Source organism: Bos taurus, chromosome 14, assembly GCF_002263795.3.
Source record: "Bos taurus isolate L1 Dominette 01449 registration number 42190680 breed Hereford chromosome 14, ARS-UCD2.0, whole genome shotgun sequence".
Taxonomy (NCBI): domain Eukaryota; kingdom Metazoa; phylum Chordata; class Mammalia; order Artiodactyla; family Bovidae; genus Bos; species Bos taurus.
In genome coordinates this window covers 66202600-66218851 of record NC_037341.1, presented here as the reverse complement: position 1 = coordinate 66218851, position 16252 = coordinate 66202600, and the positions used below count along the sequence as shown (strand labels likewise).

At 50.7% G+C, this 16252-nt stretch overlaps 1 protein-coding gene and 1 long non-coding RNA gene across 3 annotated transcripts in view; both read left to right on the top strand.

The window, feature by feature from the left end:
• MATN2 (matrilin 2) overlaps window positions 1–16252 on the top strand; it is a 172928-nt gene that overhangs the window by 140895 nt on the left and 15781 nt on the right. For both annotated transcript variants that reach the window (XM_005215629.3, NM_001102528.1), the window contains 4 exon segments: window positions 1845–1967; window positions 2192–2314; window positions 14623–14745; window positions 15929–16051. In XM_005215629.3, the coding sequence (XP_005215686.1) occupies window positions 1845–1967; window positions 2192–2314; window positions 14623–14745; window positions 15929–16051 (492 nt within the window).
• Window positions 2327–3655, top strand: LOC112449541 (uncharacterized). Its single transcript, XR_003038116.1, has 2 exons — window positions 2327–2679; window positions 3394–3655. It is a non-coding gene; the product is annotated as an uncharacterized lncRNA (long non-coding RNA).

The following is a 16252-nucleotide window of genomic DNA, read 5'->3' as shown; positions in this document are numbered from 1 at the left end:
ACAGCTGTTCAGTATTTGGACCTTCCAGCGCCTGGAGGGGAAGTTTCACAGATGAAGTATTAGGTGCAGAGCGGTCCTCGGGAAACCTCGTGCCCCTTTCCGTCTTCAGAGGAAACAGAGTCCTCGATCGGGCTTTCGAAGCATCAATCTCGGAAGTCAAAGCATTTTTGAACCAGAGAGTTGGCACTGCTCTGCACTTGCCTCTGGAAGTCTCTGAGTCCTTGTGAGAAGCCAGTGATGAACAAGGGTCCTTCCGCTCAACGAGGGGATACCCTGGTGAAGATGGATCTGTGTACAGTCTGTGTGCCTTCTCTTCCAGGAGTGTGGGGCCTGCCAGCTGACAGCTCTGACAGGCATCCCAGGGCAGGCTAGGCATGACCTGGACAAGCCCACCTAGAGCCCCAGGACCCGTGACCTGCCTATCCCTCCCCGCACGCCTTGGAGCAGGAGAGATTGAGCCATCTTTTCTTTCTGGAATCTAGTAAGAAGGACCATCTAGTCAGCTTCAAGAAAGTATAAACCAAGCTATTTCTTCCTAGGAGTCCCCAGAGATAGCCTGGTAATCCTATTCTCCATGGGGGCTCAGGGAACCCACAGACCATCACAATAGGAAGCCCTTATGAGGGGCTTGCTCCATGCAGGTGTGGCTGGGATCACTTCCCAAGTACTCACTCACTTTATCTGCACCAGATCCCAGTGAGGCATCAACATTCTTACCCCCATTTAAAGATGGGGAAACAAGCGCAAGGGGATTAAGTTACGTTTCCCAGGATCACGTGACAGGTAAATGGTGAACTGAGATGTGAACAGAAGTCTCTGGCTCTTGAGATCTTGCGAATGTTTGCTGTAGGCACAGCCACGGGTGGAATGTTCCAGAAGGCACAGTCCCAGGTCCTGTGGGAGTCAAAGAGGCCCACCCCATGGCCCTGCACAAGGCCTTCAGTGTCTCTCCAGTCTCCTGGTGTGCGTTTTCTCCATCAAGGAAATCTGGGAGGCAGCCTGCAGGGCTGTCTGGTGGGAACCAGTTCACCGCAGCTGTGTGTCTGTTATCCTAGCTAGGCCAGCTGTGCAGGGCTCGGGTGCCAGGACTGGCCACACATGCAAGGCCTTGGCGTTGGTTTGTTTTCTGAATCTGGATGTCCTGGTTATGGAGGATAACAGCACTTTTTCTCTTTGAGATAAAAGGAACTATACAATTCTTTCTTCCCCAGCCATATACTTAGTAATGACAGGCATTCACAAAGTGATTATGTATGCCAGCCACTGTTCTGAGGGTTTTAGGTGAATCAACTCCTCCCACCATGTTCCTAGAAAAAAGCGAGCCTCAACCCCATTTCTCAAGTCATGAGATGCTGGCAGAGAGGCCAAATGACCGCCCAGCAAGCATCTCACAGCTGGGAAGCCGGTAGGGGGAGGTGGGATTTGAGCCCAAATAGTGTGGCGTGGAGCCCTCCCCAATCCTGAGACAAGGCTGTGAGCCGCAGGGAACCCGCGAGGTCCGCGGCTCCACCTTTCCGAGCCTGGTTCTCCTCTCTGTGCCACGGGGAGGGCCCCTTCTCGCACCGGTGCCCCGGGGGATTGCAGGTGATGCCCAGACCTGGCTCAGGTGCAGAGGGCTACTGTCATTACCACCTTGACCGGAGTCACATGCACCTTACTCCTCAAAGAAATAGGAAGTAAAACAAACCAGGCCAGTGGCACAGGGTGGAAGGAAACCATACACCTCTCTCTTTGGGGCATCAACGGAGTGAAGCTGCCAGGCAGCGGCTCCCCGGGGAGGTGGTTTTGTTCTCTGATGCCCTCCTGGCTTACTTCAGGGGCTTTCCCTGTGTGGTCGCCTGCAGGGGTGGATCACTGCGCCGAGCAGGACCACGGCTGTGAGCAGCTGTGTCTCAATACGGAGGACTCGTTCGTTTGCCAGTGTTCGGAAGGCTTCCTCATCAACGACGACCTCAAGACCTGCTCGCGTGAGTGCCCTTCGTGCTTCTCTTACAGGGAAGAGCTTTGCCACCGGCGTGGAGAACGTGACGGCCGTAGGGGATGGCGGGCCCCGCTCTGTCCTCTGCTCGTTGCTCCGGGGGAGATGGCGGGGCTGTCCCCTGGGGACCGCGCGCCTTCCCGGGGCAGGAGGAGGAGGGTTAGTGGGCCGCGCAGGTCCGTGATCTGATTCCCTGGCTGTGGGGTTTTGCAGGAGTGGATTACTGCTTGCTGAGCCGCCACGGTTGCGAGTACTCCTGCGTCAACACGGACAGATCCTTCGTCTGCGAGTGTCCCGAGGGACACGTGCTCCGCAGTGACGGCAAGACCTGTGCCAGTGAGTGTTGTGACGTCGGACGAGGGGGGCACGGCACGGGCGATCGTGGGTGGGGTGCGCCGAGGACAGTGACCACGGGTGGGTCTGCGCCCCCGGGTTCGTGGCTGAACGTGTGCGAAAGCCCCCTCCCAGCGATGTCAGTCCTGGTGGCTGCCGCTTTCCTGCCCCAAGACAGCTTCTGCCTCTTCCGGCCTGGCCTGTGGTCATCTCGGAGCGGGCATGAGTTATAGTGAAGTAGATGCCTTCCTGACTGCGGACTTCCGGCGGCGCTGCACGCTGAGCGCATGCTTTCTCTGGACCGCAACCTCAGCGGAATCCTCACCTTCAGACTAAGTGAAAAGCCTAAAGTGACCAGCTGTTACGGGGTGGGTTCAGACTCTGGACTCTTGTGACTCCAAAGTCAGTTCTGCGAGAAGGGGAGGCTCCTGAGAACCCCGTCCCCTCCCCCAATCCGGATAATTTGGCAGCAGATTGGGGGGGGGGGCGAGGTTGGCAGTGAGGTTTCCTGGGGACATATTTCCCGGCAGCTGGTCCCAATTCCTGTCTCCATTACTTAAAAAAAAAAATCTCCCAGATGTCCTCCTCTTCACTCAAGGAGGCTATGTTTTCTGCCCTGCAGTCCTGTTTCCAAGTGGACCAAGATAAAGACTTAAAAATGGTCATTTCGAGAGAAGGGGTCAGAAGTGGAGGAACAGGATTGCCATGTACCTTGCGGGTCCTGCTAGTCTTTCCAGTTATAGGACCAGGTTCCCTGACCACTGATACTACTGTGGTCACAACCTAACATGTCCACCTTTTTATGTCATCTGTTCACTTGGGCAGGTGCCCTGATTGCATAGCTGGGTGTGCCTCTCTAACTCCGCCGGCTGTGAGAAAAGGTTTCCCCCATTTGGGATGGAGTCTTGAGTTTTATGGCTTGCTTGTGGCTGCCTGCCCGGCTGTCCTGGCCAGCACAGGGAGGGGCTGGACATCAGGGTGCAGAAAGAGAGTGGGTGTGTCCAATTGCATGTACATTTGACTGCATGCCAAAGCCAGAAGCCTGCTTTTTAACGGATTTATTTTAATTCTCATCATCTTAGATTATCCATGCATTTCTTTGGACCTCCCCATTGCTGTGATAACCAAGAACTGACTATAAGATAATCGCAGGACGTCTAAGAAATTTTCATGACCCTTCCAAACAAATGCTACCCCTCCTCCTTACAACTGCGTGTCCCACTCCCTCCTTCCAGCCGCATCTGTTATGGCCACTGACACTTTCAAATGTCCATTTTCTCATTTATAGGGCTTGTAACTGATGATACAGTGGTATTATCCATTTGAGTAAACGTGCAACAATGACATTAGAAGTGAATTTTGATATGTATTTGTTTATTATATGTGGTGCGTCTACATGAGATGATCAGATGAGTTAGAGTTATCCTATCCTCAGGCAATGGTTGTAGTAGGAAATGGTGAAAGAAAGTGAAGTCACTCAGTTGTGTTCAACTCTTTGCAGCCCCATGGACCATAGCCTACCAGGCTCCTCCGTCCATGGGATTTTATAGGCAAGAGTACTGAAGTGGGTTGCCATTTCCTTCTCCAGGGGATCTTCCCAGCCCAGGGATCAAACCCGGGTCTCCCACACTGTAGGCAGACACTTTACCATCAGAGCCACCAGGGAAGTCAGGGCCCCCTGATAGCTCAGTTAGTAAAGGAAATGGTAACCCACTCTAACACCCTTGCCTGGGAAATCCCATGGACAGAGGAGCCTGGAGGGCTGTAGTCCATGGGGTTGCAGAGTCGGACATGACTGAGCACACACACAGGCAATGGTGGTATTTGTAAGAGATGCATTTTACCCGCCATCTGACACATATCTGTTGAGCTTGTCCCCTATTTGAAGCCTGTGTCTGCCCCGGGTTGATTCTGTCTAGCTGCCCTGTTCTGCAGTAATGCGCTGTGTTTTCAGTGTGGCCATAGTAAACTGGGGTTGGGAACGTGTGTTTCCCAGCTCCGTCCCAGATCACAAAGAGCCTGACACCCTGACTGCATCTTTTTTGTAAATCATGCTGGGCTGTGGGTGGGGAGCCCGCTGGAGTTCAGCCAGGCCTGCTCAGCAGATGAGGGTGTCCTTGGCCCTTCATAAAGGCAGCCTCCACTTACCACCTTGATAGCAGGTGGCCTGAAGAACACTCTGCTCACTTTCCGGAAGGTTCTCTGAAGCACAAAGAGCAGGCGCAGTTTCCCAGGGCCCTGGAAGGAATGGACACGTATTCTCACACCCCTGCAGGCACCTTGGGCTCTCTGGCCTCTGGAGTGACGCCCACCCTCCCTTCCTCTTGGTCCCCTGACCCCCAAGCTGCGATCACCCCTTGGAGGGTTGTTCCACAACCCTGAAGGGGGTTGAGGTGGGGAGGGAAATCAGGGGATCTGTTCTGCAAGCTGCAGCTGAGAGGACTCGTCCCGTCTCTACCTCCTGGAAATTTCTGAAATAAACTTAGTGCAAGCGCATCTCAGCATCAGGAAAGACTCTCTAGTCTAGATGTGCGAGGAGCACACAGCCCACAGGCCTGCGAGCTTCTGGAGGTTAGAGACCCGGTCTTACTCAGAGACTGAGTTCCAGGCCTTGCCCACAGGAAATGCTCCATAAAGTTCAATGCATGTTGAGTGAACGGGCAGAGACCACCTGTGTTTTCATCCTGTGGCACCTGGCACAGGGTCCATCTTCTGTTCCGGATGCTTCAGTGGCCCTTGACTTGGCAGGTGGCAGATAACACCTTCCTCCACCTCCTGAGCCCCACCCAGGTCTTCTTCCCTGTTCCCTCCGGTTCTTCAAAGGAGGCAACTCCCCTCTTCTCTGAGCAGGGCCTGAACCTCCAGCCCAGCCTGTCTCCACTTAGGACAACCTCCATATCCCACCTCTGCTGGCAGAAACCCAGCCCAGGGCCAGCATCACCTCCATGGGGAACTTCCTGCCCTCCTGGCCTGCTGGGAGCAGCTCTGCTCCACCCACTGCAGTAAGACCCCATCAGGACCCTTCCCTGTGGCCATCTGTGCACAGATCTAGAATCAGCATGGCAGAGTAGAAAGAACACTGAACTAAGAGCCCAAAGATTGGGTTTAAATCTTGGGAGGGAACTGACCTCTCTGGATCTGACTGCATGCATGCTAAGTTGCTAAAGTTGTGTCTGACTCTGTGACCCTCTGGATCATAGCCTGCCAGGCTCCTCTGTCCATGGGATTTTCCAGGCAAGAATACTGGAGTGGATTGCCATGTCCTCCTCCAGGGGATCTTCCTGACCCAGGGACCAAACCCACATTTCTCAGGTCTCTTGCCTGCATCTAACTGTTCACCTGTAAACTGGGAATGGTCATTTCTGCCTCTTTCTCAGGGTCACTCTGTGGCACAGGGAAAGACAGTCACTGAAGTGCTTGGGGAACTTGTAAAATTCCATAAACCTGAAGGTACTCTTGTTGAAATCTTACTTCCCACTGTTAGACGGCCCCACACTAGGAGCGGGCTGAGGTAGCGTCCTGCTTTGCTGCCTGAAGACCCACTCCTGGTAGGCCTGGCCTGCGCTCCTTGTGGAGACTGCCTGGGAGGAGTCAGGCTCAGGAGCCCGGGCACTACCTTCCTCTAGCATGTGGCGGGTGCTGATGCAGATCTGAGTGACAAGCATAGAGCACTGGGAATTTCAGCTGGGGATACTCCTACACTGGCCACCAGAGGTGGGTGGGCAAAGGCTTTTTCCTACCTGATGCCTCCCAGACTGACGTTGCAGGACGAAGCAACCCTGAGCAAGACAAGAGCAGTGTGTTATTGTATTCAGGCAGTCATCAAGAAATCCTGCATGCTTGGTGCCTTAGCAGCAGAAATGTAATTGTCTTGCTGTTCTGGAGGCTGGACATCCAAGATTAAGGCGCCAGTATGGTCAGCTCTGGTAAGAACCCTCCTCTGAGCTTGCAGATGTCTGCCTTCCTGCTGTGTCCTCCCATCACACACAGATACACAGACACACACGTAGAGAATACGCTCTCTTTTTAGAAGGGCACTAATCCCATCATGGGGGTCCCACGCTCATAACCTCATCTAACCCTAATCACCTCCCAAAGGCCCCACATCCAAATACCAGCACATTGAGGGTTTGGGCTTCAACTCAGAATTTGAGGAGAACACAATTCAGTCCATCACAGAGACTGGAGAGAAAAGACCACTGTACCCTTTACCCTCGTGTATTCACATTAGAGATAGAAAGGAACAGAAGGAAACTTAGAGATCTTTTCTTTCTTTTGTGGCCTGGGGAGAAAACTGATGCCCCCCAAGCTGACCCTGGGGGTTGATGACAGAGTCAGGGCTAAGACTGGGGTCCCCTGACTTCAGAATCTCTTACCCAGGGTGACCTCTAAAAATACGTCTCAGTTGAGCTGCTTCTGGTTTGTCTGAGAAAAAAAAAACCTACAAAGAGTTAGCAAATGAATGGCTGCTGCTAGATTTATTATTTTTAAAAATGCCAGCAAATGGTGTAATTCTGTCTCTCAGCCTTGGTCACCCTCTTGGCAGGCGGCCACTGTGGCTTTCTCCCTCTGGGGTTGGGGTTGGGTTTAATAACCTCCTACGTGGAGCCCCAGACACAGGATTTCTGTCTGTCATCACCACAGAGGTGCGAGTCCTCGGAACACATTACCCCATGATTGCTGCACCACAGCCCGTGCGTGAGTCACCAGATGTGGAATCCAGATGTGAGGAACAGACTGTATCAGTGTGTGGGGCTGTGAGACTCAGGCCCTAAAACCTGTGCTACGTCCTGAAGCGTCTACTCGTCTTAATCGCAGACCCCCGTCATGATAAGGCTTTAATTAATATGTAGACCTGCCTTCTGACATATTTTTTTTTTTTAAAAGAGGATCCTTCTCTAAAGGGGAAATTTCATTCCTGCATCCTGAGATCTCTGCTAAGTCCCTACAGCCATGTCACATGAAGTGGTGGTTCCGTCTGTCCACTTTCGTCTCTGGATTCGAGTCTAGGTACTTCTGGTTCATTGCTGCTCAGCCCCTGCAGGCACTTCCTGTGGACCTGTGTTGTGCTGGTCATCTTGTGCTGACCCTGGGCCACTGTGGGGTTGATGCAAGTTCAGTTTCTGCCCTGAGAGAGTTTAAAATTTCTCAGGGAAGAAGGATATTAAGGATGGATCTTCCATTCTGTGTGATGAGAGTCATCATGAGGGTAGGAGAGGTGTCACGGGGCATCTGGCAGGGGGACCCTCACCTGGTTCAGAGGAAGTCTTCCTGAGAAAGAGGTGTTTGATCTGACCTTTAGAGACTGATGGAGGGAGCTATGCAGAGATGGAAGGTGTTATGGACTGAATGTTTGCGCCTCGCCCCCCTCCCCCCGCAAATTTATATGTTGAAAGCCTAACCATGGAAGGTGATGGTGTTAGGAGGCAAGGCCGTTAGGAGGTGATTAGGTCGTGAGGATGGAGCCCGTATGAATGAGATCCCTGCCCTCAGAACTCTCCAGTTTCTTCTGCCATGTAAGGATACAAGAAGTCTGTGACCTAGAAGAGGGCTCTTGCCCAACCTTGCTGGCATCCTGACCTCAGACTTCCAGCCTCCAGAACTGTGAGCAATACATTTCTGTTGTTTATAAGCTACTCAGTCTGAAGTGTTTTGTTAGAGCGGCCCCAAAGGGCTAAAATGGAGGGCGTGGTCTTCCTAAGCACAGGAAATAGAACATGCCAGCCAGGGTCCAGAGAGTGAACTGAAAGAAGCTGAGAGTACTGAGTACTTAGTAGTAAGTACCGAGTGCTGAATTGAGAGGGAGACTGGAGAGATGTGAGCCTGGAGGAGCCACTGAGACAGACCAGTGCAGCAGTTAGAGTTCATTATGCTATTTGGAGGTTTGGCTTCCCTTGAGAAAACTGTTTTAGTTTGCCTTCTGAGAATCTATCAGCCTATCTGAGCAGCCTCTGATGAGTCTGCTGGGCGAGGATGACCCCTGGACCAGGGACCACGGAGGCGACAGACCTGTGATCTAATCACACCTCTGCCCCCAGCACGGCTGAGACTAATCATCTCTGCAGGGTAAGGGGCCTTGGGAAAGTCACACCCACTCTGTGTCCTTCAGTTTCTGTGACTTTAAAGGAAGGTGTTGGATCAGTTCATCCCCAAGGTCCCTTCTAGCCCGAGAATGAGGGTAGAGGCTGGCAGAGTAAGGGCTCCATAAACACTCACTGAATGAATGAACTCTTGTCGGAGTGCCCACCATTCTCCCCAGGCTGAAGGCCCCCCGTAATCGTGAGTCAGGGATGTTGGCTCTCTTTGCCTGTTAGGGAACCACTGACATGCTTTCCCAGCAGGGAGTAACCTTAGCTCGGCAGAGATGCTGATTCCAAGCTGGTTTCCAGACTTGGTGACTGAAAGGCAGCTGAAAGCCTGTGGTCGGGGAGTTAGCTGCAGCACAACTTTGGCCTTCTCTAATTTACCATTTGTGGTTCTTTAATTATGAGTGACAGGAATGTCCCTGATGTGCAGAAACTGGACGTTTTGCTGAACAACTGCGAATCGCACTCTGCAAGGCTGGAAGGAGGGAGAGAAAGGGGAGCCCAGCTGACCGTCACCATCCACACGGCGTGGGTTCTCATTTAAAACTCTCGTGATCCTTGGTTTTCAGAGTAGAAAGCTGAGGAAGTGTTTCCTTTAACTCAGCAGGCATTTGCTGAGGACCTGCTGTGGGGGCCAGGCATTAAGTTCGGAGCTGGGAGATCCAGGAGAGGAGGGCAGGTGCAGCCTGTGGTCCCCTGGAGGTCAGAGCCCGTGTGAGCGTGGTCCAGTGAGGAGGCAGGCATAGGTCCAGAGCAACCAGTGTTTGGTCATAGCTGTGATGCTGGGGTTTCCTATAGCTCAGACGGTAAAGAATCTGCCTGCAGTGCAGGAGACCTGGGTTTGATTCCCTGGGTCAGGAAGATCCCCTGGAGAAGGGAATGGCAACCCACTCAAGTGTTCTTGTCTGGAGAATCCCATGGATAGAGGAGCCTGGCGGGCTACAATCCACAGGGTCACAAAGAGTCAGACACGACTGAGTGACTAATACTACTACTGCTAGCTGTGACATTACCAGAGGGGGCAGGTGCCTGGGGCTGTGAGGCTCTGTGCAGGGAGGTCCCAGAAGACACCTAGAGGAGGTGGAGGCAGCAGACGATTGGCTGGGCAGAGCCCTATAGGGGGCGGGCTTCTGGCTTGGTGGGCTTCCCTGGCGGCTCAGCTAGTAAAGAATCCCTCTGCAGTGCAGGAGACCCCGGTTGGATTCCTGGGTCAGGAAGATCCACTGGAGAAGGGATAGGTTACCCACTCCAGTATTCTTGGGCTTCCCTTGTGGCTCAGCTGGTAAAGAATCTGCCTGCAGTGCAGGAGACCTGGGTTTGATCCCTGGGTTAGGAAGATCCCCTGGAGGAAAGGAAAAGCTTCCCACTCCAGTATTCTGGCCTGGAGAATTCCATGGACTCTATAGTCCATGGAGGTTGCAAAGAGTCGAATACGACTGAGCCACTTTCACTTTCTGGCTTGGTCCTGAGGTACTGAAAGAAAGTACTCAGAGCTGGGGGGAGCGTGGCTGAGATGAGGCAGCGGGCAGGTTCCTGCGAACCTCACCAATGAGTCCTACCCAGACTCTCAGGAAGCACTTAAGGGTGTCAGGCAGATGGAGGGAAGGATGTCTGCACGCACGCTTTAGAAGAGGACTCCAGCTGAGTCCAGGAGAGTGGGCTGGAGGGGGTGAAGTAGGTTTGTGAAGACCTAGTTGGTAGATGGAGTAACAGCCCAGGAGAAAGATGATGGCAGGTGGTTCATGATGATGGAGGAATGGTATCACCTCTCTGGACACTTGGGAAGGTCTCTGAACCTAAGTTCTGGGTCCCGCGCTGGCATCTCACTTCTGGCAGTTTGTTGGTGTCATCCGTGGGGCTTTTTAAAACATCCGAAAGTCCAGGCAGCACCCTGGACCTCCCGAAATAGAGATTATCTTACGTTGATTGATGCAACCTCCTTGCAGGACAATTTGAAAAATATTTATCCGGGGCTAAATGTTCCTACCCTTTAGTGAGGCAATCCTACTTCTAGATGTTTATCTTTCGGACTTGCTTTCCCATTGTATGCAAAACTACAGGCATACGAGTATCCCCTGCGGTAACAATTGTAATAGCAAAGCCTAGGGACCACCTCACTGCCTTTCCAAAAAGAAACTGGTTAAATTAATCACGGTGCTACCTTTAAAAAATAATGATGCAGGGTGTCAAAGGTGAGAGAGAAGAGTACTTTTATAAGATTTTTTTGTCTGTTTAAATTTGATTTTATTTTTAGAATGGGTAAAAGGTATACATAGTTTAAAAATCAAAACAGTACAAAAAGACGTGCATTAAGGAGTTTGGCTCGCACTCTTGCCCACCCTTCCATCCCCCTGCCTCCCTCTGGTTCCCAGGTAACTGGTGGTGGGCAGCCTCCATCCAGGGCAGCCCCTCCTGAATTCACACACATGTATTCCTTCCCTCCTTCACCGTCCGCCTGCGTGACCGACAGCTGTGGAAATAATGGTGCTGTGTCCCTTCTCCAGTGAAGTTGTCAGAAACACTGTGGCTGCTTTCTGGGAGCTCTCTCTGGCTTCTTGAAGTCATGTTGGCTTCACTCTAAGGGAAGCCGTATTGGGAGCAGCCCAGTGGAGAGGCCCACATGTTGAGGAACTGAAGCCTTCCGTCATCCTCCAGGGAGGAGCTGAGGCCAGTGCACACACCAGTGAGCTCAGAAGCAGATCCTCCAGCTCCAGCGGAGCCTTGGGATCAATGCAGCTCCCAGGGGACCAGCTCGGCTGCAGCCTCACGAGACACTCTGAGCCAGAACCTCCCAGCTGAGCCCCTGCTGGCTTCCAGACCCTCAGACACTGTGTGACATCACACATGTTGCCTTAAGCTGCTAAGTGTTGGCATACCTTGTTTTGCAGCAATGGATAGCTGCAGCTGCTGCTGCTGAGTCACTTCAGTCGTGTCCGACTCTGTGCGACCCCATAGACGGCAGCCCACCAGGCTCCCCTGTCCCTGGGATTCTCCAGCCAAGAACACTGGAGTGGGTTGCCATTTCCTTCTCCAATGCATGAAAATGAAAAGTGAAAGTGAAGTCGCTTAGTCGTGTCCGACTCCTAGCAACCCCATGGACCACAGCCTACCAGGCTCCTCCGTCCATGGGACTTGCCAGGCAAGAGTACTGGAGTGGGTTGCCGTTGCCTTCTCCGCAATGGATAGCTAACATTCCATTTTATTTCCATTCCATTCCTGTTTCTTTGGGGCTTCCCTGGTGGCTCAGCTGGTAAAGAATCCGCCTGCAATGCCGGAGACGTGGGTTCGACCCCTGGGTTGGTAGGATCCCTTGGAGAAGGGAACGGCTACCCACTCCAGTATTCTGGGCTGGAGAATTTCATGGACTGTATAGTCCATGGGGTCACAAAGAGTCAAACACGACTGAGCGACTAAGCACAGCATCTCATTGTGTAGAACATTTGTTCAGCTTGTCTCCTGAGTAGTCGTGGACATCTGGGTTGTTTCCCACTTTTCATTATTACAAACGATGCTGCTGTGAATTACTTGAAAGTATATCTCTTCATACGGTGCCAGGGTATCTGCAGGAGAGGATCCCAGAAGTGAAGCTGCCAGGTCAAAGGTACATTTTGTACTTTAGGCAGATACTGCCAGATACCCCCTCCAAAGGGGACGTCTCCCCTTAGTATGTTTGAATTTTGAATCATGGGCCCATTTTGCCTTTCAAATAATCTCTGCAGGTGACTGATGTTCCCCTGAGATTGAGAACCATTGCTCTCTTCTCTTGATCAGATGCCCTGAGCGGGTAAGAAGGGAAAGTTTAAAAACCCAAATTCCCTACATGCTTTTAAAGCATGCACACAACAAAATTTCCAAACAGCTATTAGTACAAAAGCCCAGGAGAGCTCAGAGGCTGGGCTGGGAGCTCCCAGGATCGTCTGCAGCCAATGGTGAGGATGCCCCCTGAGAACAGTGCTTTCAGGCTCAGCAGGCTCCCCATAGAGGAAAGCAGTGCCCCTCTGCCAAGTACAGACTCGTCCTGCAAGAGCCTGGGGGCCAATGTCTTTTCAGGATCCTTGTGGAAAGACTCAGTCACTCTTCAAAACTTCAGCCTGAGATGAAGCTACAGGGACAGGACAGGGCATGGGGGATGCTCCAGAAAGAAGGGGCGTGCTCAGGGAGCCTGTCTGCATTATGGCTTGACAAGGCTGACCTGAAAGAGTTATAGCTATTTTATTACATTGGAAAATGGAGTATTCTTAATATAAATTCATGGTGAGGAAAAAAAACCGCTCACCTCCACAGCCAGTCGGCTGTCTGTATTATGGATCACTCAATTGTATTTCCACTCAACACTACGTGAGGGATTACCCCAAGCCATCGAGAAATGTTCTGCATCAATAATGAGTCTAGATTGTGCCTGGAGAAGTAAGTCATGTTCTGAGCAAAGAGCAAGGGCCAGCTCTGCTTTGACTCTCGTCTGCAGTTATAATTTCAGTTGATACAACGCTTTCCCACTGTTCAGATTTTGGCGGCCCTTCTGCCCAAACGAAGACAAAATTCCCTTCGTGTTTGGAAGCTTACTTTAGAGTATAGCAACGCAGTGTAGCTGGGGAAAACATGGGATTTATTATCAGAAGATTACATTTTTAATCTGGTGCTGTCACTTATTAGCAACTGATGTTGGCAAGCCATCAATCTTCCCAAAGCATAGTTTCCCTGGCTGGTAAGTGAGAATAACAACAGCTGCTTTAATTAATCCATAGGGTCGTTCTCAAGACTCCCCTCCAAGAAAAATACTGCAAAAATGCCTTAAAAAAGCGTATGGTCTGTGCCTGGCTATAAAAGTGATTATGCGCATTCATTTTAAAATCTCACTTCAAAGCCACTATAGAAATTCCCCTCCATCTGAAATGATAGCGTTGACTCTCAGAATTCTGTTTGGTTCTTAGAAAAAGTCCCTTCCCATCTGTCCTCAGTATCAGGCTTTAGCATATCAGCCTGGTTTTTACAGCCTGCTGTCACAGAAGCTGCCCAGCCCCGTCTATGGCAATGCCATTCTTCAGTCGCTCAGCCCTAGGACCTCAGGTCACCCATGACTCTTCTGTCATATCCATGTGAAGATGGACTCTTTATATTAACCCATCAGCAAAGCTTGCAGGCTCTGCCTTCAAAGTCCAGCCTCAGTCTGACCCTCTCACCCGCCTGTCTGAGAGGTCAGGCAGTGGCTCTCTTCCCACTCTCCCTGCTCCAGCCTTACCCGTGGCCCGTTCTGTGCACAGTGGTCCTTTAAGAAAAAAGTCAGTTCGTGTCACCCCACTGCTCAGAACCCTCCAGTGACCCTTCTGACTTAGATGCAGCCACTGCGTGTGACTCCCACGAGGTCTGTCCTGGCTCATCGCCTGCCCGGTCCCCTGATCTCCTTACCTTTCCTGAAACCTCCCGACCCGCTCCTGCCCCTGTTTGCAGATGCTGTACTTCCTTGGGTGTCATCCTTTTCAAACACCACGCATTCACTCGTCTCTTTCTCCAGGGCTCTGCTTAGTGTCACCTTCTCTGACATGGCATGGAAAATAATAAGCCCTCTGCACACTCCAAATCAGCAGACCCTCTCCATCACCCTCATCCTGCTTTTCTCTGTAGCACCTTCTCCTGACATACACATTTGTCTGTCTGTCTTGCCCCTCTTTCCTTCCGCCCCTGCCACCACATGTAAGCTTCACAAAAGCAGAAACTTGGTTTTACTCATTGTTACGTCCCCAGAGACTGGAAGAGTGCCTGACTCAGAGAGAGGGGACTCACGAAATATTCCACAGATCAGGGAACAAATGAATGAATGAATGAATGGATGGAGGGATGACCAAAGTAGGACACATACATGCATACATAAGCAGATGTGCAGATAATCATGGTTATCTGATAATCTGACATTATGGTTACATGATGATCAATGATGTGGAACTTATTTTCTAATATTTATAGGCCATTTCTATCTCTCCTTTTGTAATTTGTCTTTCCGTGTCTTTTGTTCATTTTTCCTACAGAGATGATAGTATTATTTTATTTTATGTGCTTTTTATATATTAAGACATTTTGCTCATAGACATGCTTTCTATTTTGAAATGTACCCTGTAGGATAAAGTACTGTTTTCATTTAAGGTGTCTAAAATACCTTAAAAGATTAAATACGTGACTAATGTATGAATCATTTCCTTCTTTTGTGTCTGTTTCCACTTGGATTCTCAGAACTGGACGCTTGTGCTCTGGGCAAGCATGGTTGTGAACATTTGTGTATAAGCAGTGGAGACTCTTTCGTGTGCCGATGCTTTGAAGGGTATATACTCCGTGGAGATGGGAAGACCTGCAGAAGTAAGTTCTCATTGGAGTGGGTTCCCATTATTATTTCTGATCTCTGCCTGAAATCCACCAGCCTGATCTCTGTGTAAATCGGTTACTCTCAAAAACCACTGCCACAAGACCAGTAAATGTAATGTGGGCTCATAGATCAGGAAAAAAACTGACTTCAGGTTGAAAACTAAGGAAATGTAAATCAACTATGGGCTTTGATATTACTGTATCAGTATCGGTCCATTCATCCTAACAAGCGTATCACACTACTGTAAGATGTTGATACTAGGGGAATGTGGGTATGCGGTTTACAGGGGATCTGTGTACTGTCTTCTCAATTTTCCGTAGATCTAGAACTGTCCTAAAAAAAAAAGAAAGACTATTAAAAAGAAAACAAACCAATGAACAAGTGACAAAAGTCAAAGCCAGAGCCACAACTGAAGGTGATACGCCCGGTGACAAGAAGCAGCGTGCTCTACTGGAAGGATGTCCAGCCTGAAATCCAGATTCTCTCAGCTTCTAGCGCTGCCATTTATTAGCTAGGCAAGCAGCTTAACTTCCCTGATCCTCTGCTTCTTTAACAATATTGTTGCTATTGTTTCTGGTGACACAAATCCCTCTTAGAGACACTCTTTTGATGAGGCCATTCTTACATCTCAGAAAGCAAGGTCTCTTCCATAGGGCCAAGACACATCTCTGTCAAGGCAAAGGGGAGTGGGTAACCCTGAGCAAATGATTCCTGCCCTTGTCAGTCATCATCTCAAGCTTCTCAAAGCTCTCTTTACTAAGAGAATCTCATATTGATGCATTTGAAGAAAAGATGGGTACCTGGAAGTATTACTCTCATTGTTCATAAAGGAAAGGGAAGCCTGCAAGAGGTTAAGTGATTCTCCAAAGTCACGTTGTCAGGGAAAAACTCAAAACTAGATTTCAGCATCACCAGTCCAAATTGAGGTTTAATGTCCTAAGTAATCATACCAATTCCTGCAGAAGGCCCGTGATGGACTGCGTTTTTACAAGACACTGAAGTAGGTGCTGGTGGATGGCGGTGGCTGTGACAGGGAGGAAGCTCAGAGAGTGAACCCGAAGTAGAGCTGCTGAGCTCAGATGGTCCTGGAGTCCAGGGGCTGAGAAGGATGGATCCTCCCAGGTGAAGCCCAGGGAAAACTGACGGTGGTGAAATTTTTAACTTTGCTGTCCTCAGGGAAAGATGTCTGCCAAGCAGTGGACCACGGCTGTGAGCACGCTTGTGTGAGCACTGGGGAGTCGTACGTCTGCAAGTGCATGGAGGGATTCCGGCTGGCCGAGGACGGGAAACGCTGCAGAAGTAAGTCGCTTCGACTCAGGACAGTTAGAGAGTTTCTTTTAACGTTGGAAGTTTTCCGTTATAGTCAGTGTCGCTATTGTAAGTCCCTGCCTTGGATGCTCTGCAACTGTTGTGCTTGTGATCAGTACACTGGACCCTCAGTGCTTCAGGAACTTCTCACCCAGGGTCCTGAGTCGTCAGGCTCTTCGTTGCTTTCACTTT